This window comes from Zonotrichia leucophrys, chromosome 1 (genome assembly GCF_028769735.1).
Source record: "Zonotrichia leucophrys gambelii isolate GWCS_2022_RI chromosome 1, RI_Zleu_2.0, whole genome shotgun sequence".
Taxonomy (NCBI): domain Eukaryota; kingdom Metazoa; phylum Chordata; class Aves; order Passeriformes; family Passerellidae; genus Zonotrichia; species Zonotrichia leucophrys.
Genome location: NC_088169.1, coordinates 31,022,667 through 31,045,344, shown reverse-complemented (window position 1 = coordinate 31,045,344; position 22,678 = coordinate 31,022,667). Strand labels below are relative to the sequence as shown.

The 22,678-nt window shown below is 44.8% G+C and overlaps 1 protein-coding gene across 3 annotated transcripts in view; it reads left to right on the top strand.

The window, feature by feature from the left end:
- The first annotated feature begins 13,233 nt into the window (after positions 1–13,233).
- The window catches only part of NPAS2 (neuronal PAS domain protein 2), a 105,181-nt gene continuing 95,736 nt past the window's right edge, over positions 13,234–22,678 (top strand). The window contains exon 1 of one of the 3 annotated variants that reach the window (XM_064710672.1): positions 13,234–13,911. In XM_064710672.1, the coding sequence (XP_064566742.1) occupies positions 13,622–13,911 (290 nt within the window). In that variant the 5' untranslated portion in view covers positions 13,234–13,621. The remainder of the gene's footprint in view (positions 13,912–22,678) is intronic. The other 2 variants (XM_064710657.1, XM_064710663.1) reach the window with 2 other exon arrangements.

Sequence of the window (22,678 nt, the reverse complement as noted above, 5' to 3'; positions counted from 1 at the left end):
ATGTGAGAACTAAAACAAGCGGAGAAGGAGACTCCAGTAAACCTCCATGTTGTTTCACAGGAACCAACAACTCAGGTACTAAAAATGCCTGACCAAAACAAAATACTTTATTGGAACAAAATCCAGTATTAAATCCCTAGGTATTTTATATTCATTAGAGATGTCTTTCTACAGTGAGCTCTTGCTTGGGTTCCTAGAGTTGATTATCATACAAACCGATGTCTTTTCAAACATTTGCAGCTATTATAAACAACATTTGTTCTGGCAGAGACAGACTACAACAGACATCTATAACATCTGAAAAGTGATGGAGAAGGTGAGTGGGGAAAGGCAGTTCACTATTTCACCTGATGGTAGAACAAGGCAGCGCCTCTGAGAAATACATTGGAAGAAAATCAAGGGAATGCAAAGATTTTGCACAGAGCATATTTAAATTGTGGAGCTTAGTGCCACAGCAGTAAGTCCTGAATTTCTCATCCTGAAAAAGTGTATGTTGAGGGGTTCCAAGACAGGAACAGAGATTTGAATTCCAAAAGGGCTTGAATTTCTTCATGGAGGAGAGAGCCCACGGAGGAGCTACACAAAGCTGTCTGGATACATTCTTCAGCATATGAAGTACCCAAGTGGCTGTTGATTGCTGAAGTTGTGACGGCACAGAAGAGGAAGGATCACTCTCTTTTGGACTGTTTCTTGACTGTCTGCAATGAAAACTATGTGTGAGTTTGAACAGATCTTAACTTTGGTCTAGTTCATCCTCTCTGGTAAGTTTTGGTGGCAATGAGCCCCATTATTTTTCCTTCAATTTCAGGATCATGTTCTTTGGATGGTGCATTCAAGTGTTCCTTCAGACATTTCATTTTAGTTCTCAAGAATCTGAAATTTCAATGCATTTCATCTATACATAACATTCTGAGCAATTTATTCTGTTTTCAGACCTGTTACTTCAATATTCAGTATTGACAACATGAGTTCTGCACTGAGGCAATGCATGCAGAACAGAAGGCCACTCACCTGCCCAGATGAGTCTGACTTAATAAGCCTTATAGAGGGGGATTTAGCTGCTGAAAGGGATGCTTAATTTTAGTTGAATGCAATACAGAAATAATTTTAGTTGAATGAAATACAGCTCTGTGTGAGCTACATGTCTAAGCTTCCACTAGAGTCAATGGAAGTTTAGTCAACAGGGAATGGAGTCGAGAGAGAAATTTATGTTGTTAGAAGATAAATTCCATCACCAGCTTAGCTGAACTACCCTGGCTCCATTGACCGTAGTCTTTAGATGTCCAGTAGCTATTCCAGATGCCTAGGGAGACAGGTAGACACAATTTGGATTGTTTGAATGGGGAGCTGAAGTAATTATTAACTTCAGCAAAAGTCCATAACATTATAAATAATTAATCTACGCTGGACAGATTTGGAATGTTTAGGAGTCTCAGATTTCCCCTACACCAGACCATAGCTCTTCCTTCGGTGAAAGGAACAATTTCTTCAGGAAAGCTCAAGGCTTTCAGTAGCACACAGTTTGCTGTATTTCCTTCATGACATCATCTGGGAGCTCTCTCCTTGGTACAGAGAGGGACTGTACTTTGGCATCAGGAAACCTGACCAGCTGTTGACAACCAAGTGAATTCCTGAGGATGCACACAAGCCTTTTTCCTAACTTCAGAAAATTTTTTAAATCCTGGATACTGCCTCTTCGAAAAGAGATACACTATGGCTATGTTTACATAAACAGCTTGCCACTTCCAGATGTATTGCAGTTATTGTCTGAAAGTAACGCTGATTAAACCTCAAGTCCTGCATTCACATCTGGCTCTGAGAGGGCATGGGTGCAGCACCTGGGCCTGTAGTGTAGCCACATTTCTCTTCACAGAGAAAAGGCACAACTTCCCAAGGATATTTTCTGGGATTCATATTCTCTGAACCTCAGAGAAAGAAAAAACAATTCTTATCCCAATTGCTACTCCTCTTGTTGCTCACAAGTAGAATGCATTGTAGAAAATTGTTTACCTGAAAAGAATTAGTAATTAGATTCTGGTGTGAGTGTTTTGATTCACTGACCTATTCAATCTGTGTGTGTGTGTGTGTGTGTGTGTTGGGACTGTTGGCTGACAGTCACAAGATTCTGGGCAGTTGAGTGCAGTTGAGTGCTTGGCAGATTCAGTTTAGATGTAATGTAATACTGTGTAATATAATATAGAATAATATAGTATTATAAAGTAATTCATTAGCCTTCTGATAAAATGGAGTCAAATGCATCATTCCTCTCCCTTGTTGAGTGCACCCTGAATCCTATACCGTAGATCCAGTGTGTGGTGCCATTTCAGAGGAGAGTGTAGCTGGATCCAAGGCTCAGACTGCAGCTCTTCCTCACTCTGCCAAGCTTGTGTAAACAAACTGGTCCACCAGAGCAAGATAAGGCATAGCATCACATACATGAGAACTGAAAGCAAACTCAAGTACATCCATGAAGACATGGCTGACTTTGATCATTAAAATGAAAAATAAATACAAAGCAGCACTAGCATGTGTTGCTCCCTGAGCATTATTAAAGGACCAGTTTAGCTGGCTGTGTTCTGCCCCATCAAACAGGAGGGGTTTCTCAATGCCCCATCCTTCTTTAGCAGCTAAAGACCAAGGGAGAGGGGTTTATATAATTTCACTGTGCTACATTTATCTCTACCTGGCAATGATTTTGTCATGCTGGCTGAGTGCTGCACGTTCTGTACCTCATCTCCAGTATCATGTCTCTGCATTTAGAGCTTTGAACATAACAATGTCAGATCTTCTGAAGGGAGCTAAAGTTGTCTCATCCCTTTCCCATAAAACACATAGAATCATGTAATCTCTTGACTCAGGTCCCATGTCCTCATTGCTCAGCTACAGCATAATTTATCTTTCTTTTTCTCCTCTCTTGACAATTTTTTTTTGATGCTTATCTGATGAGCTGGAAGAGATTTAGGGGTGAGGGGAAATCTGAGAGCTGGGGAGGTGAAGTGACCCTCCAGTGGCAATAAAGCAGCTCACTGAACTTCAGACCTATGCTGAAGTATCCAGGGCCTCAGCCAAGTGCTTACATCACCAGGTCACACCAAATCCCTGCAAGTCTTAGTCCATACCTCCCACCAGACTTCTGTGCATCTCCTCTCATTTTCTTGATCTCTCCTTTTCTCAATGCCTCACGTTCTTCAAGCCTTTCTTCATGCCTTGCTAACATACTGCCAATACCCTTCTCTATACCTGCCTTTCCCAAAGCCTCCTTAACCAGGCAGGAATGAATGGCTCCATGCCATCTTGCCATGTTGGTCTCGTATTGTTGCAATTGTACAACACACTCAGATTTCTGTTTGAATAGCAAAATGTTACTCAGCTTCCACTGTGAATAGTGGCTGCCTGGGGCAGGCATGCTCACAGAAAAGATCTTAGCTCTCTATCTAAAAAAAAAATCAAAGGCAAAAGTCAAAAGCTCATCATGCCCCAAAGAAATGTCTGTATCTCCACGGAAGTGTTCCAAGTATATAAGCCAAGCTGAAGTGGTAAGGGTAGTAAATTTTCAGATCAAAGGTTTTTAAAACATGAAGTTCTGTTTGTGTGATGCAGACCAGAGCTCTTTTTGTGCTTCTCAGAAGTAGCAAACAGGCCAGCACACTCATGCCAACAAAGCATTAACATCAGCTTTTGAAAGCTGAATGCCACTGCTGATTATTGCAAGAAGACCTGGAGCAGAGCTTATTTTAATTGAAATGAAGCTTTCAGGCCATTTCACTCACTCTCATAAACCAGCTGGAGATACTCAGGCACAACTTTGGAAAGGCATTTTAAGGCACAAGTTCAATATTTGTACCCCATGTTACTTGGCTTGAGGTTGCCAGACTAATCACAGGGTGGTGGCAGGGAGTACAGGCCAATGCGGCAGGAAAAAATGGTGGAAAACCTGAGGGTGGGCATCAGCTGGGGAATTTGGGGAGTTCTGTGGTTTGCTTAGTGGAACCAAGTGGGAAGTAGGTATTGGTTATCCTGGAAGTAGGAAATGTTGGACCGAAACTTAGGTGATCACTGCTGGTTTTCTATAGTGCCATATCAGTCTAACTTAGTAGTAGTAGCAGCACCGATTAATTTAAATTTGTGAGATTTACAATAATACATCCAGCAAGGATGGCAAAATGAAAAAGGAATGGGGTAATTACAATATTTACAACCGATTTCAAGTAATGCAAGCATCTCACTGCATCTTTAAGGGCAGGGAGGATATTTTTAAACAACCAGGCTTCCTTCCTGCAAGTAATAGATTGTAATAGCAACTGGCAGAAGGATTCATCTATTTTAGTTGTTCTCATGGTTTCATCAGTTTTAGCTCTAACAAAAACATTTAAAAGAAGGGAGTACATTCTATTGCAAGGAGATTGTGGAAGGATTTCTTTTATTATTCTATTCTATCCTGTCATACTTTTTTCCCCACAAGTTTAGGACATTTCGAAACATTTCCTTTTGCTATTCAAGCTTTCTGTGATTGATCCCCCTTCCCCCTCAGCATGGTTGTTTTTTTGCATACATACTTAAATACAGCCCCTTCAGAAATCTTGGAAGTTACAGTGAATAAGAATACATTTTCCCTTTAGCAATATTCTAGCCATTCTTTTCTTTCAATACAATGAAATATGTACATAGATTAAGACAAATTTCTATTAATTTGGATTCAGACAGCCTATTTTAAAAATAAAAGGTAAGTGGAAAGAACTGTTCTTGAGCTCATGTAACTGAACTACTACGCATCTCCAAAGGTCTTAATGACACGAGCCATAGCCCTGTGCTAGCAAATATTAGTAAAGGAAAAGCAAGAACATCATCATACACCTGTACAGATTTAGTGTGTGTGCACTTGGATTGCCTGTTGAACTCTACATGCAGTCCTGCTCCTCACCTTACATGAAATACTGTGGAAAAGCATTCAGAGAAGAATCACAGGGATGATCAAAAACACAGAGCAATTTCCATGCTAGGAAAAGTGATGACTGGGAGGGAATATGCCATATGTCTATAAAACCACAAAGACCATAAAGAGGTTGAAGAGAGACTGATTGTTCTTCTTCTCTTCCAACCCAAGAACAAAAAGGTACCAAATAACACCAGCAGGTTCAAATTGAGCAAAACCAGATGGCTCTTCATAAAATGTATAGTTAAGCTGTGGGGTTCCCTGCAGGAAGATGTTGCTTATGGTGGTTACATGGGCATATGGGAAGCTCCTGAGCATAAACCATTGATAGCTGAGGAAGCATTCCATGGAAGTGCATGCCTGTGCTATTCTTACCTCCTCAGACTTCTCCTTCTGGCTATAGTTAGAGGCAGCATACCTTGGTCTGGCCCTGCTTTTCTGTTCTTATTTTCATAATTGCTTCCTGATAAAACCACCTGAGTCCCTTTCTTTGCTCCATATACATACCCAAGCTCAGGTAGAAGTAGGACTGCTGTTGCAGATGTCTGTTTCTAACAAGGTGCTGAAGTAAATGATTTACTGAAATACATGCAGCAAATCTAATCAGCAAACTGTGTTGGCATCAAGAACAGGAAAAGATGATAAGAGTGTCAAGAATGAAGCAGTAATTCAGTTACTTTAGAGTCTTGCAACAACTGGCACTACAACAACACAGTGTGTGAAACTCTTGTTTTTAGAAGGAAAAGTGTTTCTCTACATGAAGCTATTGCACTATAGGTGATGCACTGCTCTCATCTACAATCCAGCCTGGCAGAAATACATTCTTGACCAATGTTAGCATTAAGAATTCTGAGACTCACTCCTCATCCAAATCACAAAGGTGCAAACTTCCCCTTGGAGACATGCTTCCTACACAGATCCTATAAATAGCCCTTTAGAAAATATTTTGCTCTATTTAGCATTTTATTAAAAGCATTGTGCAAAATGAATTCTCCGTTACTCTGCGCTGTTCATCTGCACGTAATACCAATGGTAATTGATTTTCTGATGGTGCATGAACTGCTAGTGTAAAATGTCTGCAGAAGACTTAAAGGTGAAATCTATTCTCCCTGCAGAAAGCCTATATAATCTGGTTTTACACAGGAGAAGTGTATCATAAAGGAACCAGAGGGCAATGCAGTTCCTGCATCCCACTTACTGCTCCAACCTATGGTGAGGAGGTAGGCACTAGCCCTGCCTCATCCTCACCTATGCAGAGGCGGCAGCATCAGCCAGATACTGGTGACAATTTAAACATCTTTTATCCAGTGTTAAATTCCTAACACAATTTTGCAGCAGCAGCTCATTTAAATACATATTATTCACTTAGGCTGTGTGTTTGCATCCACACATGCCACTGTGTTTTCATCTCCGCACTCACCACTTCCATTTCATGCAAATCTTCTGGCTGGTCCCAGTGGCATGTAGAGGGAGGACATTGGCTGCCTCACTGGGCTATGTCTGTGCACAATTGGTGCCACCACACCAGGATCAGGCCCTGCAGGCTGAAACAGCTCACTGCCTTCTCAGCAAACAGAGCTGGGGGCAAACATTGCCTACAGTATCTGCTGATGCTGGAACACTGCAATTACTTCCGAAATATAACCTAATTACAGTTGCTGAAGAATTTTTCTCCATCCTCTCTGGCTCATTTACAGTTCTCCCACATTCTCCTTTCTGTCTCCTTTCTTTGAGTCAATATTTACCTTTTTAACACTTTCTCTTCCTCTGCTTTCTTTCTTCCTGCAATGCTCTGTGAAAGGGGAATATCACAGCCTCTGCTAGAAGCTACATCTGTACACTACCTGCCCTAGAGATGGAAGCCAAATGCATCCTTCAAGTTCTTGCAGCCCCATCTCTGACTGCAAAATCAAGGGAAAATCTCACCTGGTTTTGCATTACTGGAATTGTTTTGTTTGTATTTTAACAGACTCCTGGGGCAGTCACAATGGAATAAGAGCCACATTTGCATCAATATAAGGGTGAGGAGCTGACAGCCACAAAAAAGGAAGAGCAGTTCATGAACTCGCCCATTTTCGTTGACAATAGGGAAAGGACATAATCTAGCTTAAAGGAAAAAGTTTTCTGAAGTTTTTTTTTAATGGTATGACTATGCTCAAACTAAGAGTTTGAAACAGCAAAGTAAATTATTTTTAAATGCATGGTTTAATTTAGGAGAGGGTTTTTTTTAATTGTTACCAGGAATTCAGTATCTCTTTGAGCAAGGATGAGCCCAAAGAAGAAAACACCTAGGGCCTCATTAACACCTACTACCCACGGACTGCAGTAGTTTAAAAAAGATTGAAAGATACAATGAAGAGATGAATCTGATAACAGCACATAAATTCAGACTTCCACACTGTCTTGATATGATAATTGTTTACTGCTTTGAGAATCATAGATGACAGAGCTGAATATGGGTGGACAGATTCTATGCACTAGGAGTTTGAATTTTTCTTTATATTTCTTTTGTTCTTTACTAAACTTCCACATTTAAATTATCCATATTTCTAGTAGCATGTGTTGTGACTAGCAATTGCATCATGAGATTAAGGCAGGTGCAAGAGCAGAGTGTTGCGCAGAATCAAAGCAAGCTGAGATTAATTTGAAAGAGGGAGTGTGTGATGGTGAGTATTATAACTCCAGATATGTGAGCAAAATCAGTACCCAGAAAAAAAAGAGGAGGGAGAGCAGTTATCAAAATTATTTGAAAAACTGTGGAATCCTGACTGTGATGATGAAATCCAGGCCTAATCCAGCTTCTGCTGAAATCACTGGAGATAGTGATGAGGCTGTTTCATGTAAGTAGAGAGGCAACAGTTAACTACACCTTCCTTCTGCTCATCAAGAGCTTCTGCATGAGGTAGAAGGTCTCTGTAAAACTGGCCAGGAACTAAAATTTTTATACAGGTCCACAAGAATATGTGCCTGCCAAAAAAGTATTAACACAGTGCAACAGTAATGTAAGATGTAAAACATAATCACTATTAGCAATAGTCTTTTATTCTCAGTCAAGGTTAGGACAAAGATGCTGTGTTTGCATTCAGACTTCTCCCAGCTGTTCTTAATTCAGTTGTAGCACTACAACCCCTTATTATCTTCCATTTCACTAGGACTTCCAGAGCAAAAATAGCAGATCCCTTACTCCTGGGTTCAAGCTTGAGCTTCCTTTTCTTGAACAGCTCTCAAATCTGAACAAACTTCATCAGCCTGATTTGAGACCAGAGCCTTTTTCCCAGGCACAGCCATGCCATAGTTTCTTATTCCTATTAACCAGCACAGTCACAGTGAAACTGGATGTATTCCCATGAGATGTATTCCCATTCTGCTATGAGTGAACCAAAGGTCTTGTATGGGTGCACTGGCACAAAGACTGCTGTCAGCCACAGAGTAAGTGGATCATCTCTTTCCCACACAAGAAGGAATTATTTCCACAGCCTTGAGCTTTGGCTCGCCAGGCTGACACACACACACATGCAGTATGCTCCATGGCAATTGAGTGCACACATACAGCTCATGCTGTCGGGAAGTTCTTCCCAGAAAAGATGCAAATGCTCAGCCACAAGATTGCCAGAAAGCTTTAGGGCTTTCTGGGCACCCAGCAGTAATCTAAGTCCTTCCAGACAGCAAGTCTATTCAATGGTTTGCAACTAATTTTTCAACCCACACCTTCTTCCTCCCCACTCTTTGCATTAACCGCTTTAAAAAAAACTTACAACCCCTTTTTTGAATAAGCTGAGAAAGTCAAACCCTCAGGTAGATTGTACACCTGGCTTAGTTCTTCCATGAAAACCCTGGCAATGGATTTTTTTTCAAACTACATCTGACTGAAGTAAGTTCAAATCAGCAAATTCTCTCATCTCTTGCAATAACCATGCAGAAAAACAAGGAGTTTGGTTCTCTAGGGGAACAGATCCTGACGACCCATGAAACATCCTACTCCACTGCTTGGGGCAGCTCCAGTAGGATGCATCTGAGGTCCATTTCACTGTGGAATCTCTCTGCTTTTTTCTGCTTCGAAGACTGTGCTGCTGGTTGATAAGTATGCATTACCTCTCCCTCCCTCAGGAAGCTGCAAGCCGCAGAATGAAAAATAATGCTGATCCCCAGAAGACTATTCGGCCCTGCAGAAATTTCTAACAAAATTGGTTACAGAAGTACATTACCCAATGAAGGAGCTCCTCACATCTGTCCTTGTGCTCCCATGCTTGCCTCCCCCAACCAGCCTGTCTGGAAAGAAGCATAGAGCTCCCAGCAGACACAGCTGGTTTGACTTCTCTGACTAACGAGACATTAGATTTATTTGCCATTTATTTGTTCCTGTTGCTCTCACTTTCAACGTGGAAGGTAAGAAAAATGATCCAAAGTCTGTTGTGCCCTTTAATTAATATGAATCAAATGAATCCTTGTCCATTTCCTTACTTTCTGGAAAACTAAAGAGAACAGTCATATTCAATGGAATTGGTCAGGTCTTTGTGGGTCCTTTATTTTTTTTCCATCATGGTCCTCAGCTCTACAGTGCCATCTCTGACTTTTGCACCACTGTTGCCGTTTATGTTGATTAGAGGATGATTATTTGGGAGAAGCCTATATACTTCTACACAAACACTAATCTGAATGTAGGCTTCACATTTAAATTATGGGGCTGCAAATGGCATCCTGTTTTCCCACAACATCTACTGGTGTCTGATGAAAATTAAAAGCCTTTATATAGAACAGGCAATCAGAGAATCATCACAGAACCTTTTGGGTTTGAAAGGACCCTAAAGATCATCCTGCCATGGGCATCTTTCATTAGACAAAGTTGCTAATGAAGTGGGATGAAAGCTCCATCCTACTTGGCCTTGAACACTGTGAGGATGGGGCATCTACAACTTCTTTGGCAACATGTTTTAGTGCCATCACAGTAAAAAAAAAAAAAAAACACCACCTAATATTTTATCAAAACCTGTCCTCTTTCATTTTAAAGCCTTTATCCCTTGTCCTATCACTACATGCTCTTGCAAAAAGTGGCTCCACTGCTCTCCTGTAGGCCCCCTTTAGGTATTTGGGAGACCCATGCTCCCAGATTGTGGTGGCCAGGCTCTGGTTCTGGAGCCAAGGGATGTCCAAGGTAGGTCTTGTGCCAGGGGTTACACCTTGCAGTGGCAGCACCTCCTAAATTTAACTCCTGGCAGCAAGAGAAAGCAAACTAGCAAGAGTTAAACACAGCGTGTCTGGGTTGAACTCACACCCAACCCAAATCCCTCCCATGGTCTTGCCACAATGGAGCAGCAGAGTCCCTGGGGCGCTGCTGTCCTCTCAGGCTCTTCCCCTTGGCCCTTCTCACTGGGAGACACCTAGCCTGTGGTTCACAGCCTATTGAAAACCCTCTTGCCTTGTTTCTGGGCCGTGAAGGTTGGCCAGCCTATTCTAGTCAAAACAAAAGGGATTGTGTCTTTGGATCACAGGCTCCTGGTGTCTGAAAAGTTGCTTACTAATATTTCATTATTATTAAAATATTTCATTCTTTAAAATTGAAGCTGGGCTCCTTGCCTAAAGTTCTTACGTGTAGCACCTAGCATAATTCTTTGGGTAATTTCCAAGCCAAACATGGTATTGACAATATTTGGTTATTTTCCATGTGTCACTGGACAGAGAGAAAGGCTTTGTGTTTTGAATGGCTGGTATTTCACAACGGGATTCAGGTATGAGCTGGGAAAAGCCTGCCTCACCCTCAACCGCTCTGCTCTTTGCTGCCCTAATTAAAGTTTACTCTGGTAACCTAGGGAATGAATTAAGAAACAAACCTTAACCAGTCTCACTTGTTCACTTGTGCAATGGTGTCCTTAGAAATTCACAGGGAAAATGTTAACGATAGAGATGTAATTTTCTACATGAGCCCCTGCGTGTCTCTGATTGCATTTCTCAGCCTGGTATTTTCCTTAAGGTACTTGGTTTCCCAGCTTCTGAAAACACAGGGTTGGTTTGGGGAAAGGATTTAGGTAGGTTTTCAAAAGGACTGGAATATCAAATCATGTAGTGTATATAATCATGGGAAGTTCCTTTTCTCTAACCTTACAAGGCTTGAAGATTTTATGTTATACTTCATTGTGCAACACAAGAAAAGTACCTCAGGAAAATAAATGTCTTTTATTCCACTCCCCATGTATCTGATGCTTTATTCCCTCAGGCACTAGTTGTTTGCCAAAGGATTGTTTAACCACTGTTTGACAATTTCCAAATGGGAAAAAATGCTGGGTTTCATCCAAAGGAAGGGAGGAGCTTTTTGAAGTTTTGTATTTAATCTTGGTTAAAAGTAAACAACTTTACCCTTTCGACATTAGTCATGCCTGTTGTATAAAGTATGATGTAAAAGTGCTCAGTGAAGGAGCACAACATATTTCCATACCTTGTAGTTATTCACATTTGTGTTGGGGGTTGAATTGGATCAAATAACTGGCTGGATAAGGTGTATGGCAGGAGGCAAACATCACGGCGGGATAACTGGGTGAGCTGGGTGGTGGGGGTAGTGGGAAAAGCAGCACAGCTCCCCACAAGGGCCAGGTAGCTGGAACAACCATCAGTTCACATGCTGCATCCACAGACGCATAGCCGCAGTGGGCAGTGTTCTCTGCTGGGGGATATTTTGTGAGGATTAACGTGTCATTACAAAAGGAGGCATCGGGGGACACGGGGAAACAGCGCCCGGCCCACCACACAAACTCTACTGGAAGAGGCATGGCTGTGTAGTCAGGCCTTTTGGGAAAAGACACAGCTTGCACCTCGATATGGGGGCTTTCCCTCCCCAACAAAACCCTTCTCTGAACAGAAAAAAATACAACTCTTCCGAAAGCACATACTGTATCTCGGGGAGAAACCCCTTCTGCCGGTGAAAGAGGTGTCTGCCAGCAGTGCCAGCAAGCCCCGGGTACACAGGCGGTGCGAGGGCGGCAGCGGGCAGGGGGCAATAGCCGGCGAGGCCCGGGGCTCCTGGGGCTGAGCCGGCAGGAGGCGGGGGGAGAGCGGCCGGGAGGCGGCGGGCTCTCCCCGAGCCCTGCCCCCGCTCCCTGGCCACTTCTGCCTTCCTTGGGAAAGAAGGGCAACTCCGGAGCCGCCGCCAGAAGCCGGCAGGAGTGCCCGTCGAGGCAAGAGCAAGGCTCCGATCGCCAGCTCCTACCGGGCTCGAACACACCGCCTTCTCTCTTACTGGCCACTTTGCAGGACGAGTATTAGAGGGAACAAAAAAAAAAAAAAAAAAAAAAAAAAAAAAAAGAAAAGAAAAAAAAGAAAGAAAAAAGAGGCGAAAAAAAAAAAGGCAAAACGGGGAATAAAAAGAATGACCTACTTTGAAACAAGAAAAAAAAAAAGCGCTCTCTGTCAAGGTTTTGCTCCAATTGCCTGTGCGCCGTTGCATAACCAGATCGGGAGCTCCTGCCTGTGCCCGTGAGCCTGCCCCGGGGCAGCGCGATGCCGTGCCCCGCTCCGGCCCGCTTCACGCCGCCACCACCGCCGGGACAGCGGGCATGGACAGGGCGCGGGATCGCCCCCTGAGGTGGGGGCCGAGCGGGGAGGGCGTCCCGAGCCCGCCGAGCGGAGCCGCGCAGGGGTCCCGCCGGATCGCCCCGGGAGCCAGGGCCGGGCACCGGGCGCAGTCGCTCGGCGGGGCCGGCGGCACCGCCGGGGGCTCCCGGGGTCAGGCAGCCGAGCCGTCCGCCGGTGCGGAGCGGGGATATCGCTACAGACATATGTAAACGTGGGCACGCCGGGGTTCGCTCGCGGCGGCGGTGTGAAACCATCCTTGATGCGGGGCTGGCTCTTTGGTTGAGGTTTTTTTTTCCCTGCTTCCCCTTTCGTTCTCTTTCCAGCTTCTCCTTTTCTTGGATCCTCGCCTGTCTCCTCCCACAGAACGAGAGAGAGAGAGAGAGAAAAAAAAGGTCACGTATGTTTGGAAAAATATGTAGGTCAGTGGAACATTCCCTGCACTTGTGCACAGGAGCCGGGGCGGGAGAGCTCCTCCGCAGCCCTCTCGCTACCCACCGCCCCAGCCCGGCCCTCCGGGCGCCCACCGCGGATAGGGGGGCGCCGAGCGCCGGGGTCCCTTTCCCCCTTCCTGACCCATTTTGAGCAACAGCCTCGCGTTTGGGCGCCCCCCGGCCCTCACCCCCCCCCCCCCCCCCCAGCTGCCTCCGCTCCCTGCCGGAGAAGGCGACGAGCGGCGGAGGAAACCGGCACGGGAGATCCTCTGCCGCCGGCGCCGCGGCTGCGCCCATGGGCGCGGGGCGCGGGGCGCGCCCCCGCAGAGCCGCCGGCTGAGGGCGCGGGGCGGTGGCCCGGCGGCGGGGGCAGGCGAGGGGAGGCGGCGGCGGGCGGCGATGAAGGGCCGGCGGAGAGGATGCCCCCGCCTCGCCCGCCGGGCTCCAACTTCGCGGAGAACTATCGGCCCCGCAGCCCCCGCGCCCGCCCTGCCTCTCCAGGCCGCGCGTCCAACTTAATGCCCCAGCGGGAGCCCCAGCCAGCAGCCCCCCCGGCCTCTGGCCTCCGCACTCCCCCGCAGCAGCCCGGGCTCCCGGCGGCCTCCCGGTGCCGGCGGAGCCCCTGGCCCCGGCGCGCGTGGGTCCCGCGGCGCCCGGGGCGGCGGCAGAGCGGCATGCGGCGGCCCCGCGCACCATGAGACAGGGCACCGGCACCGGCGGCAGGCAGGAGGCGGGCAGCGTCCCCGGCTCCTCGTCGGCGAGGAAGAGTTTGCCGGCTCCCGAGGCCGGCCTCCTGCGCGGCTGGAGCAGCGGCGGCCGCTGCCGCAACGGCACCGGGAGGCACCGGAAAAGCGGCGGCATCCAGCTCGCCGGCACCGGCACCGGCGGCGGCTCCCGCGCCCAGGTGGCCACCGCGGACAGCAGCAGCAGCGGCGGCGGCGGCTGGGGCTTCCCCGCCGCGCTCCCGCAGCACCGGCACCCCAGGTAACGCGCGGCCGTGCGGCCCCGACCCTGCCTCCGTCCCGTGGGGCGCCCGCCCGCGACACCCGCCTGGGGGGCGCCCGCCCGGGGCACCCTCGCGGGATGCTCGGCCACGCGTGACCCCGCGGCGGCGACCGGGGTCAGCTCCGCGGTGTGCCCGCTCCGCGGGGGTCACGGACGTGCCCGGTGGTGCGGGGTGGCGTGGCTCTGCCGCGGGAAAGTTTCCGTGGGGAGCCCGCTCATGTGCGGCGTGTCTGCCCTGGCCGGGCTGGCGGGGTCCGGCCGGGCGGGCCCCTCCGTTTGGAAAATAAGTTGTCCCCCAAGCAGTCCTCCTCGCCATCTCATTTTGGTGTGGCTGGACGTTTCCTGACTTTGGGGGTTCCTGTAAGCTAGAGTGGAACAGGGTCTGCGATGCGATCGGGAGGTGTTTGCTCAAGGAAAACTTCCAGTAAGACCAGTGGGGATTTTGAATGGTGAAGGCTGCCGGGGGGAGCAGGGGTTGTGTCGTGTGCTGGGAGAGCCCTGCTGCTGCTGCAGCCCTGCGCAGAACTCCCCTCCCGCGTGTTTGCATCCCTGTGTGGAGCGGGGTAAACCTTCAATACACGGCTGAACCGCAGCGCCGGATTCACACGGAGCTGTGCCGTGGTGCTTTCCTCTATGGTCACTAGCCCGATTTGTCAATTAACAAGCACGCTCATCCAGAAACTTTGCGCCGTACTCCCTAGCTGTCTACAGGATGGCACCTTACTTTCACTCAAGTGACTCAGAAATAATTAGCGGTTATAAGCATTACAGCCAGCAGAGGAACTTGGATAAACCTCCTGAAGGGCTGTAGGGATCTCTCGGATAGGCACAGCCAACCTGAGCATTCAGTTCAACAAGTGGTTGCCTCTTGAAGTGGAAAATAATCTCATTTACCCCAGTGTGAGATGTTAGTGCCCTAAACTGTGGGTTTAGTTTGTTTGGTGGTGCTAAATAATTAGAGTTCACAGTGTCCAGACGTAGCCAGCTCATCATCCACTGATCCACGTCTGATTCCGAGAGCTGTCAGCTGGTGGAGGGCCCAATCCTGCATACATTTCAGTAGATGAATATGAGCACAGAGTTGCTCTACAGAGATGGCCAGGAGTATTTGGAGAATGTGATTGCCAAACTACATTCTTTCACTGAAGATGTGAAATGAAGGTTTTCTAGAACTAGGTATGTGACATCAGGGTGATTCCCCAAGCTGGTAGCACTTCTGTGCCCTGCACCAAAGCCTGGAGAAAGTGAGCTTTCTTAAATTAGTTTTCCCTCACAAATAAACGTGCCTTCCTGCACATTTGCAGGGTTGAATCCACAGAACTACAATATTTTTGCCCAAATCTCTACCCTGAAGCATGCAAGAGCCCTTAAAGGAGTTGTTTTTTCATCATAGGCAGCAATGTTGTCTACAGTTAAAATTAGCTAGTGCTTTCTAGTACAATGCTCTGCTGTCAGGTTTTTTTTGCTAAGCTTAAGCCTAGGCTGGTATTTTGCAAGTTGAGTGCCTGCTGAAGACAGACTGTCTTTGGGAAGTTTCAGATTAAGTGGTTTGGTTATTTCTGAGATCATGGTAAGAGGGAAATTTGGTCTTTTGCAACGTATTTGATGAAGATGGTTTAGGTTTACATCCTGCATTACCTTGATCTGTCTGTGAATCTGAATTTTTTTCACTATGCTAAGAAACACTTTCTTTGAGACTTAAATTCTTGTGGCATCATGTTTTGGAGAAGGGAAAAGATATTTTTCTTGGGATCATCTTGTGATGGGGGTGTGCCTTTTGCTGATCCTCTGAGAATCTTCCAGAATTTCTCTCCAGTATAATTTTATTGCAATGCTCAGGCCGTGTGCTCTTGGGAGGGAACTTGTTGAGGGCTTGGCCATTGCACTTGAAGATGCTCTCAGCACAAGGCATGCTGAGCATCCCAGCACTGTTAAGAGCTGAGCAACTGCTCCTCTTCCTGGGAAGGATGAGACCCCTCCAGCTGGTGGCTGATGGGCTGAGTGGACTTTCCCTCCAGTTATTCTTCCAGGGTGTTGCTTCTACAGTGAGTGCAGGAGGGAGAATTGAAGACTTTCTCAACTGTGTCTTCAGTGGCAGAGTGTGCCTGGCGATGCCATGGAAGGGTGGAAGAAGAAACTGTTTAATTCACTTGCATGGTGACAAAAATTGTGGAACTAGAACGGTCCCACTTCTGAGAAGAAGCACCGGTGATGGATACATGGAGAAATTGAAGAGCAGAGATTTGAGACTGAGGATTTGTGGGGTCATAGATGACAAATCTTGGGAACAAGGTGCAGGGAACTGTAGATAGAGGTAGTAAACCCAGGCCAAGAGAAGGAATGGTGGAAAGAAGGAATTTGACACTTGTCGTGTACAGGGACAGGAGATCTGAGCATGCAAAACCACAGTGGTTTCCATTCTTTCAATAACCAGGGCATGGTGCTACTACTTTCTCATCCTTCTCATTTTCCTCCCCACACTGCCTGCTGTGTGCACAGTGCCCCACACTGTGTCTCAGCCCTTGCCTCTGCTTCTTTGCCTCTCCCCTGGATTGGTAAATGTCATACAGTTAAAAATAACAGCCAAATACACATTATATATGCATTTAATTGCTTTTCTTTCTGTGTTAGATGAACTTAGGTAACTTCCATTTGTGTTTATAGTTTTGTGTCTAGGCTCTTAGGAGAGATGCACGTGAATTGCAGATTTTTTTTAGAGGGATCATTATCTGTATAAAAAATTAATTTTCCTGGATTTGGTTTAACTGTCTGTTGATCCTTGATCTTAATAAAACTTCTTGAAAAGGTAGGCTGAGGCCATGCAAACATTTGTATTTTAGCTAATTTAATTCAGTAGGCACTCTGCATCAGCTGATAGAGTGATTTTATGAGTCTGACTACTGAAGTTTGAAAAGGAAACACCATGTAACAGCATTTAAGCAGAATGCATAGATGGTGGTGGATTTATTTATGCAATGCTGCTTTTGGTATTGCTGTTTTGGGAGGGACTAAAGCCATTGTGACATGGTATGGGACACAGAATATATACATATATATATATGCATGCATGTATGTATGTATGTGAAACAGTATATTGCCAGCTGAGTTCAAAATTACAAGAGCTGCAGGGCAGGAAAGGCAAGGAGGTGATAAGGGATGTGGGTCATGTAGGCTCATGCTCTGAATAAGGAGCTGAGGAGCTGCAGATGTGGTTCATTCTCTGCTCCTTGCATTTATCTTGTGGTGGCTCTGGGATGTTGGCAGATTAGATTGAGGGATTTAGGGAAATGGCTTTCTTGGCCTCGTCCACATAAATTCAACGTACATTTTGGGGATAGAGGGATAAATACTGGTTTTTATGCTGCTCTTCCTGTGTCTCTTCCCCCTGAAGGCAAACTATGAGGCACAGCTCAGTCCAACCAAAACGTTGGTTTTAATTACACTTTGGTAAAGACACTTCTGTTGCTTCATCCAAGGACCATGGCAGAAATCGGTGTTTATTGCAGGCTGCCTGATACATTTGGGAAGAATAGTCTTATGCATCCCCAGTGCTAGTTTTAATTGTGCTTCGGTCTGAAAATCCACCTGTGACTTCAGCAAAATAAAGCTCTCACAAAACTTAGGTCACTGGTGAGCTTGGACCTTTGTTACTAGGAAATAGTATTGCCATACTATAATACCAGATTTATAGTACCCCATCTGCCTGCTGTTGCTTGTTCTCTCCTTTACCACCAACCACTTTGAGGCAATGCCATCTCTTTCTCCTGTGTCTTTGTGGCCTTGAGTGCCAAGATACTCCAAAAATGACCATGTAAATGGTGGGAACAGGGTGGTTATCTAACCTTCTCCTGCTTGGGCACAAGTCTGTGTAAAACAGCTGGGCTTCTGCTGGCCTGATTATGACAGAAGGTGTTTTTCAGCTGTTTTACTACCGTTCTTAGGGATCTGCATAAAATAGAAGATTTCTAGCCAAGTGGAATGATGATATGGGAAAAAAAATTGAGAGGACATGTATGTATGTTTGAGATCAGAACTGAAATTTGGAAATTCAGGTATGAAACCTCTAATTTCAAAATGTACACAAAGTGCTGGCATGACAGTGTCATCTACTGGGACATTTCAATCAGCCTTTCTCCTTGAGTATCTTCATGTGATATAAATGTAATATGCATGTCAGTTTGAAAATAAATAGAAGAAAATATATCTATAATCATAGAAATTAATTGCTATAGATCACTGAAGGTGCCAAAACTTAGACAAAATCTTCCCTGGTCGACTCAGGGAAAAAAAAAATCAATGCAATGTGCTGGTGTGAGTTAAAAACCAAAGGGAAATAGAACATGAAGGTTGTTTTTTAAATGATGGGAAATTATAAAAAAGAATCCTCATTATTTCACTGTAGCAGCTGTAATGTGCTCTATCTTCAGTGTCCTGTACTGTTGATTCCCCCACATCAGAGATGGCTAATGGCAAGGGAGATGGTTCGGAGGGTCATAGGAAGGGGGATCAGAGAAGCAGAGTGACTCCTGTCTCAGGGCTGACAATGCTGATAAAGTGATGCAACACACATCTGTAAAATTAAGCAAAGCATGGAGGAGGCAAACCAGGAATGGCTGATCCCAGCCACAGCAGCAGAGGGCACTGGGCGGGCAGTTGCGGGAATGGAAACAAAAGGAGATTGCTCTTCACATGGCATGGTCAGACTGCTGAGCTCCTCACCACAGGATGTGGATGCTGAGAGGTTACATCAGCTAATGAGGTGACTGGATGAGTTCATGGAAGAGAAATCCATCAAGGGCTATTAAATTTAAAACCACTGCCTCTGGCATAGGAAGTTTTGAGCAGCATATTTTGGAAGCTTGGTGAGTATCCTGAAGAAATACCACCACTGGTTTGCCTTGTTCTTGTACTTGCTCCTCAGCACCTGTGTCTGGCCATGGCTGAGAGGGGCTGCTGTGCCAGGAGGCCTCCCTGTGGAGAGGATGGGCCAGCATCTGGCCCCGCTCAGTTCCCAAGGCCAAGATGCTGCTAGTGGCTCGTACCTTCCCTGCTCAGAGCTGGCTCCATTACGGCACATCTGCCGTGGAACAGGCTGGCTGGGAGCAGCTAGTTGAAGTGCTCCAAAGAAGAGCCAAGGCATGGTCCAGAACTGTACTCCAAAAAGCTGTGTACACTGCTTGAGCGCCCTCCTTGGTGTCCTGTTGTGGAGCTGTGCAGTCATGGTGAGGATTATCTTCTTGGGTTCAAGCAGGTTCAGAAAGCGCTTCATCCAGGGAAGCAATCCCACCTGAAGGCATTGAATAATGAGATACAATGCCTGGCTGAAGAAGTTCCTGCTGGGAGACTGTAATATTGCTACATGCCTGCCCTGCTGACACAGGCTTCCCCAGCCTTCCCTGGGTGCTAGGGGGAGGATTTGGGCCAAGGTGGATATTTTCTCTGGCAAAGTGTTGCTGTAGTTAGAGTTTCATCTGTCTCTACAAGACCAGGCCTTGACATTCTGAACTGAGAATGAGAGGACTGGGAATTAAATTTCTTCAGTTATCCACTGAATTTAAGCACTGGTTAAAATAGAAATGTTGTGTTGACTGCTGTTTATTAAACCAGACAATTTGCTTAATCATCTGAAAGGCAGATTTTAAAGCCACGGATTGCATTTATGACGGCTGTGCTAAACCAAGGGCTGTATTGCTGTTTACTTAAGCAATGGTCAAAGCACAATGTATTAAAACACAGCTCACAGTGATGGCATTTTGCTGCCTTTTGGATGAGGTCTGTTGCTATAAAAACAACAAGCACCATTCCCAAACTCAGCAATGTCTTAAGTCTTTCTGGTAGTTGCCTAAAATTTCCAGATGCTAACTGATACAGAAACTCCAATGCAGCACTTAATGGAGCTCACAACTGCCTAGCTGTATATTTTTGGGCTACCTTATGTAATAAAATGGCAGGCCCTTGCACTGCCTGCACAAACAAGGTTGCATAAGCAGCCTGGGGAAACAACCGGAGCTCCAAGAGCCCTCCTGAATCCTGCACGTCTTGTTTGATCTCATTTAACATTATTTAATAAGCAGTATTAACCTTTTCTTCTCTTCCCCCTTAAATTATCTAGGACCAGTGGCACTGACTTAATTTCATACACAGACCTCACTTTTCAGAGAAGTCATCAAACTTTCCAGTCAATTGAGCAGCCTGATGTCTGGGTAGCCTTGAATTTTCTGTAATCAGCACTCAATCTAGTTAAAAATAAAAAGACATTAAAAACAAAGCCTTGAACAGGAAAGTACTTGTTTTTCACTCTCATTTCTAATTTGGTAACCATTCTTAAAGTTCATCACTATGGTTTGTTCTATCAAGGGATAAACAATCTATTATTCAAGCAGCTTCGGGTTTTTTTTCTTTTAAAAACAGACAATAATATTCAACCATTGGGAAAAAAACCAGCACAAGAAAATTGTAATCAATTTTAACAGGCTTGCAGATGGCAATGAATTTCTTTAAGCATAATGTTAGCCCTGCAAACAATAATAATTGAGTTTGATCATTTATTATCCTTTTATCATCGATAACAGACCAAACTATTTTTCTCTCTATTCTCTCTGTTAGGTGTGTCAAATTTTTCAGCTGAAGAACAATTTTAATAAGGCAGCTTCCACCTGTAATCTCTAAATCAACAGGTGGATGTAACCATGCAAAACCTGAGCATTCCTGGTTATCTGATTGAGTCAGTGGCTGAATAAATCTGACTTTAAACATGTCCTAGATTTATTGGTTTGGGTGGGACACCTCTCATTAATACTTTGGGAGAATTGACATATTTCCCATGTTATGCATAAGAACAGTATGCTTGCAAAATCTAGTCAATACTGTGTGCAGCATGATCAGCTAGAGATAGGATATTTCTCTGTTATTTCTAATTCTGATACAAAATATCTGCATCTGTGTTTTTATTGGTAATTCTATGGATTTTACTTGTGTTATTTTGTCTGTTCCTGGTTTTGACATATAAAACAGGAAAGGTTTTAAATTGGAGGTTTTGCATTAGACATACCCACATTCTAGTTACACTTCCAGCCAGGATTCTTTTAGTTCATAATTTATAAAGGGGAAGACAACTATATGATTTCTACATGGACCATTAAGGCCACTATTTACTCAGGCAAAATCTTCATCCTGTTCATCAGATAAACAACGAGTTGTTAAAATTTGCTTTATCTTTGGCTATGAAGGTGAGAAGAATATTTTGTTCTCCTATCTACTTTTCAATGCCTTTTTATTCGTATAGTAATACAATATTTGGGATAGATAGTTTCACATAAACAGTCTAATCAAACAATAGTTCTGTAAAGCAGCTGGGTGCATTTCCAACAATTTCAGCAAGAGCAAGACTGATGAAAAATAAATAGGTCACTCATAGTCATTCCTATATTTATATTTTTTATAAGAAGGACTGAAGAATCTTCTTTGTTTCTGGGCTGTCACTGAAGTCGATGGGAGCTTTGCTGGAATAATTCTGGGCCTTTAATTTGATTGTTTGTAGAGTGGCACCAGTCATTTTTTTTTCCATCTTTTTTCTTTCTTTCCAGCACAAAGGACCTTATTGTCAGCTGACACACACTGATGTAACTCAGCTCGTTGTAGCAATTACATTTATACTGCCTGGCTTGTAACATCCATATTTACTCAAAAATGCATCATCTTTTTCAACAACAGAATATCTTGTTATATCTTGCTGTTATTCAAGTATAAGAAATGAAGCTGCATTTGGTGCCTATACTGCTGTCTTCATTAAGGCAAAACTCCCACTCCCATTAAGGCAAAAATCAAGGAGAGTTCGGCTGACAGAAAATTACCGACTCGAGTTTCTAAAAGGTCTAAACTTTCTCACTTTATGGGTTTGATTTTTTTTTAATTTAAAAATTTAAAATTATCTCACTTTGTATTCTAACTCTTCCCTCTCCTTTTATATTTCTGGTTTTGAATCTTTAGCTTCCTTTACTAGGATCTTTTTTTACTTCTGTCAGGTCTTAGCACCTTCTACTTTCCACCTTGCCCTCCCCTCCTTTCTTCTCTCCTCTTACTGTCTCGCACTCTCTTTCAGTCTGTTATTCTCACCTTCACTGACTACAGCACTGTAAAAAGTTTATATACATCATACATGTTTCCAGGAATTTTATTGAGCTTGCTTAGACCCCTTCTATGTACAGGTGCTTATTTTAAGGTACTTGCCTTAGGGCAAAACAGCAGTTTGTAAGATTGGTGATCCAGGCAGAGATTTATTTGCACAATATTCATCTCAGTAATCCTTCCTCTTCTTCTGGGTAGAATCTTAGCATTTCCTCTGAAGTATTGATGCAGGGTTTCAGTAAATTGAGTTTTGGACTGATAAAATAAATATTTGGCATAGTATTGCAGTCAGAAAAAAATACTCGCGGATTTTGAAGTCTGTGTAAAAGGGGTTTTGTTGAGGGTGACAAAACTCGAAATCTCCAGAGAAATGGGTTTTATTCATAATTCTTCTACTGTGCAATGTTATGAGCTTAGACCACATACATAATGCTTTTTGTGCATCACTTCTCTGATCTGTAAACTAGGACAGCTTTACAGAGTATTGTAGGGTATGAACAATTCTGGGTGCCAGTCATAACCAGGTGTCAGAGGGGGGCATGAAGCAGGGGGCTCTGGGATGCTAAAAAGGCCATTGACAGGAAGAGGAGCTACATACAGTAAGGGTTTTTTTGGGCAT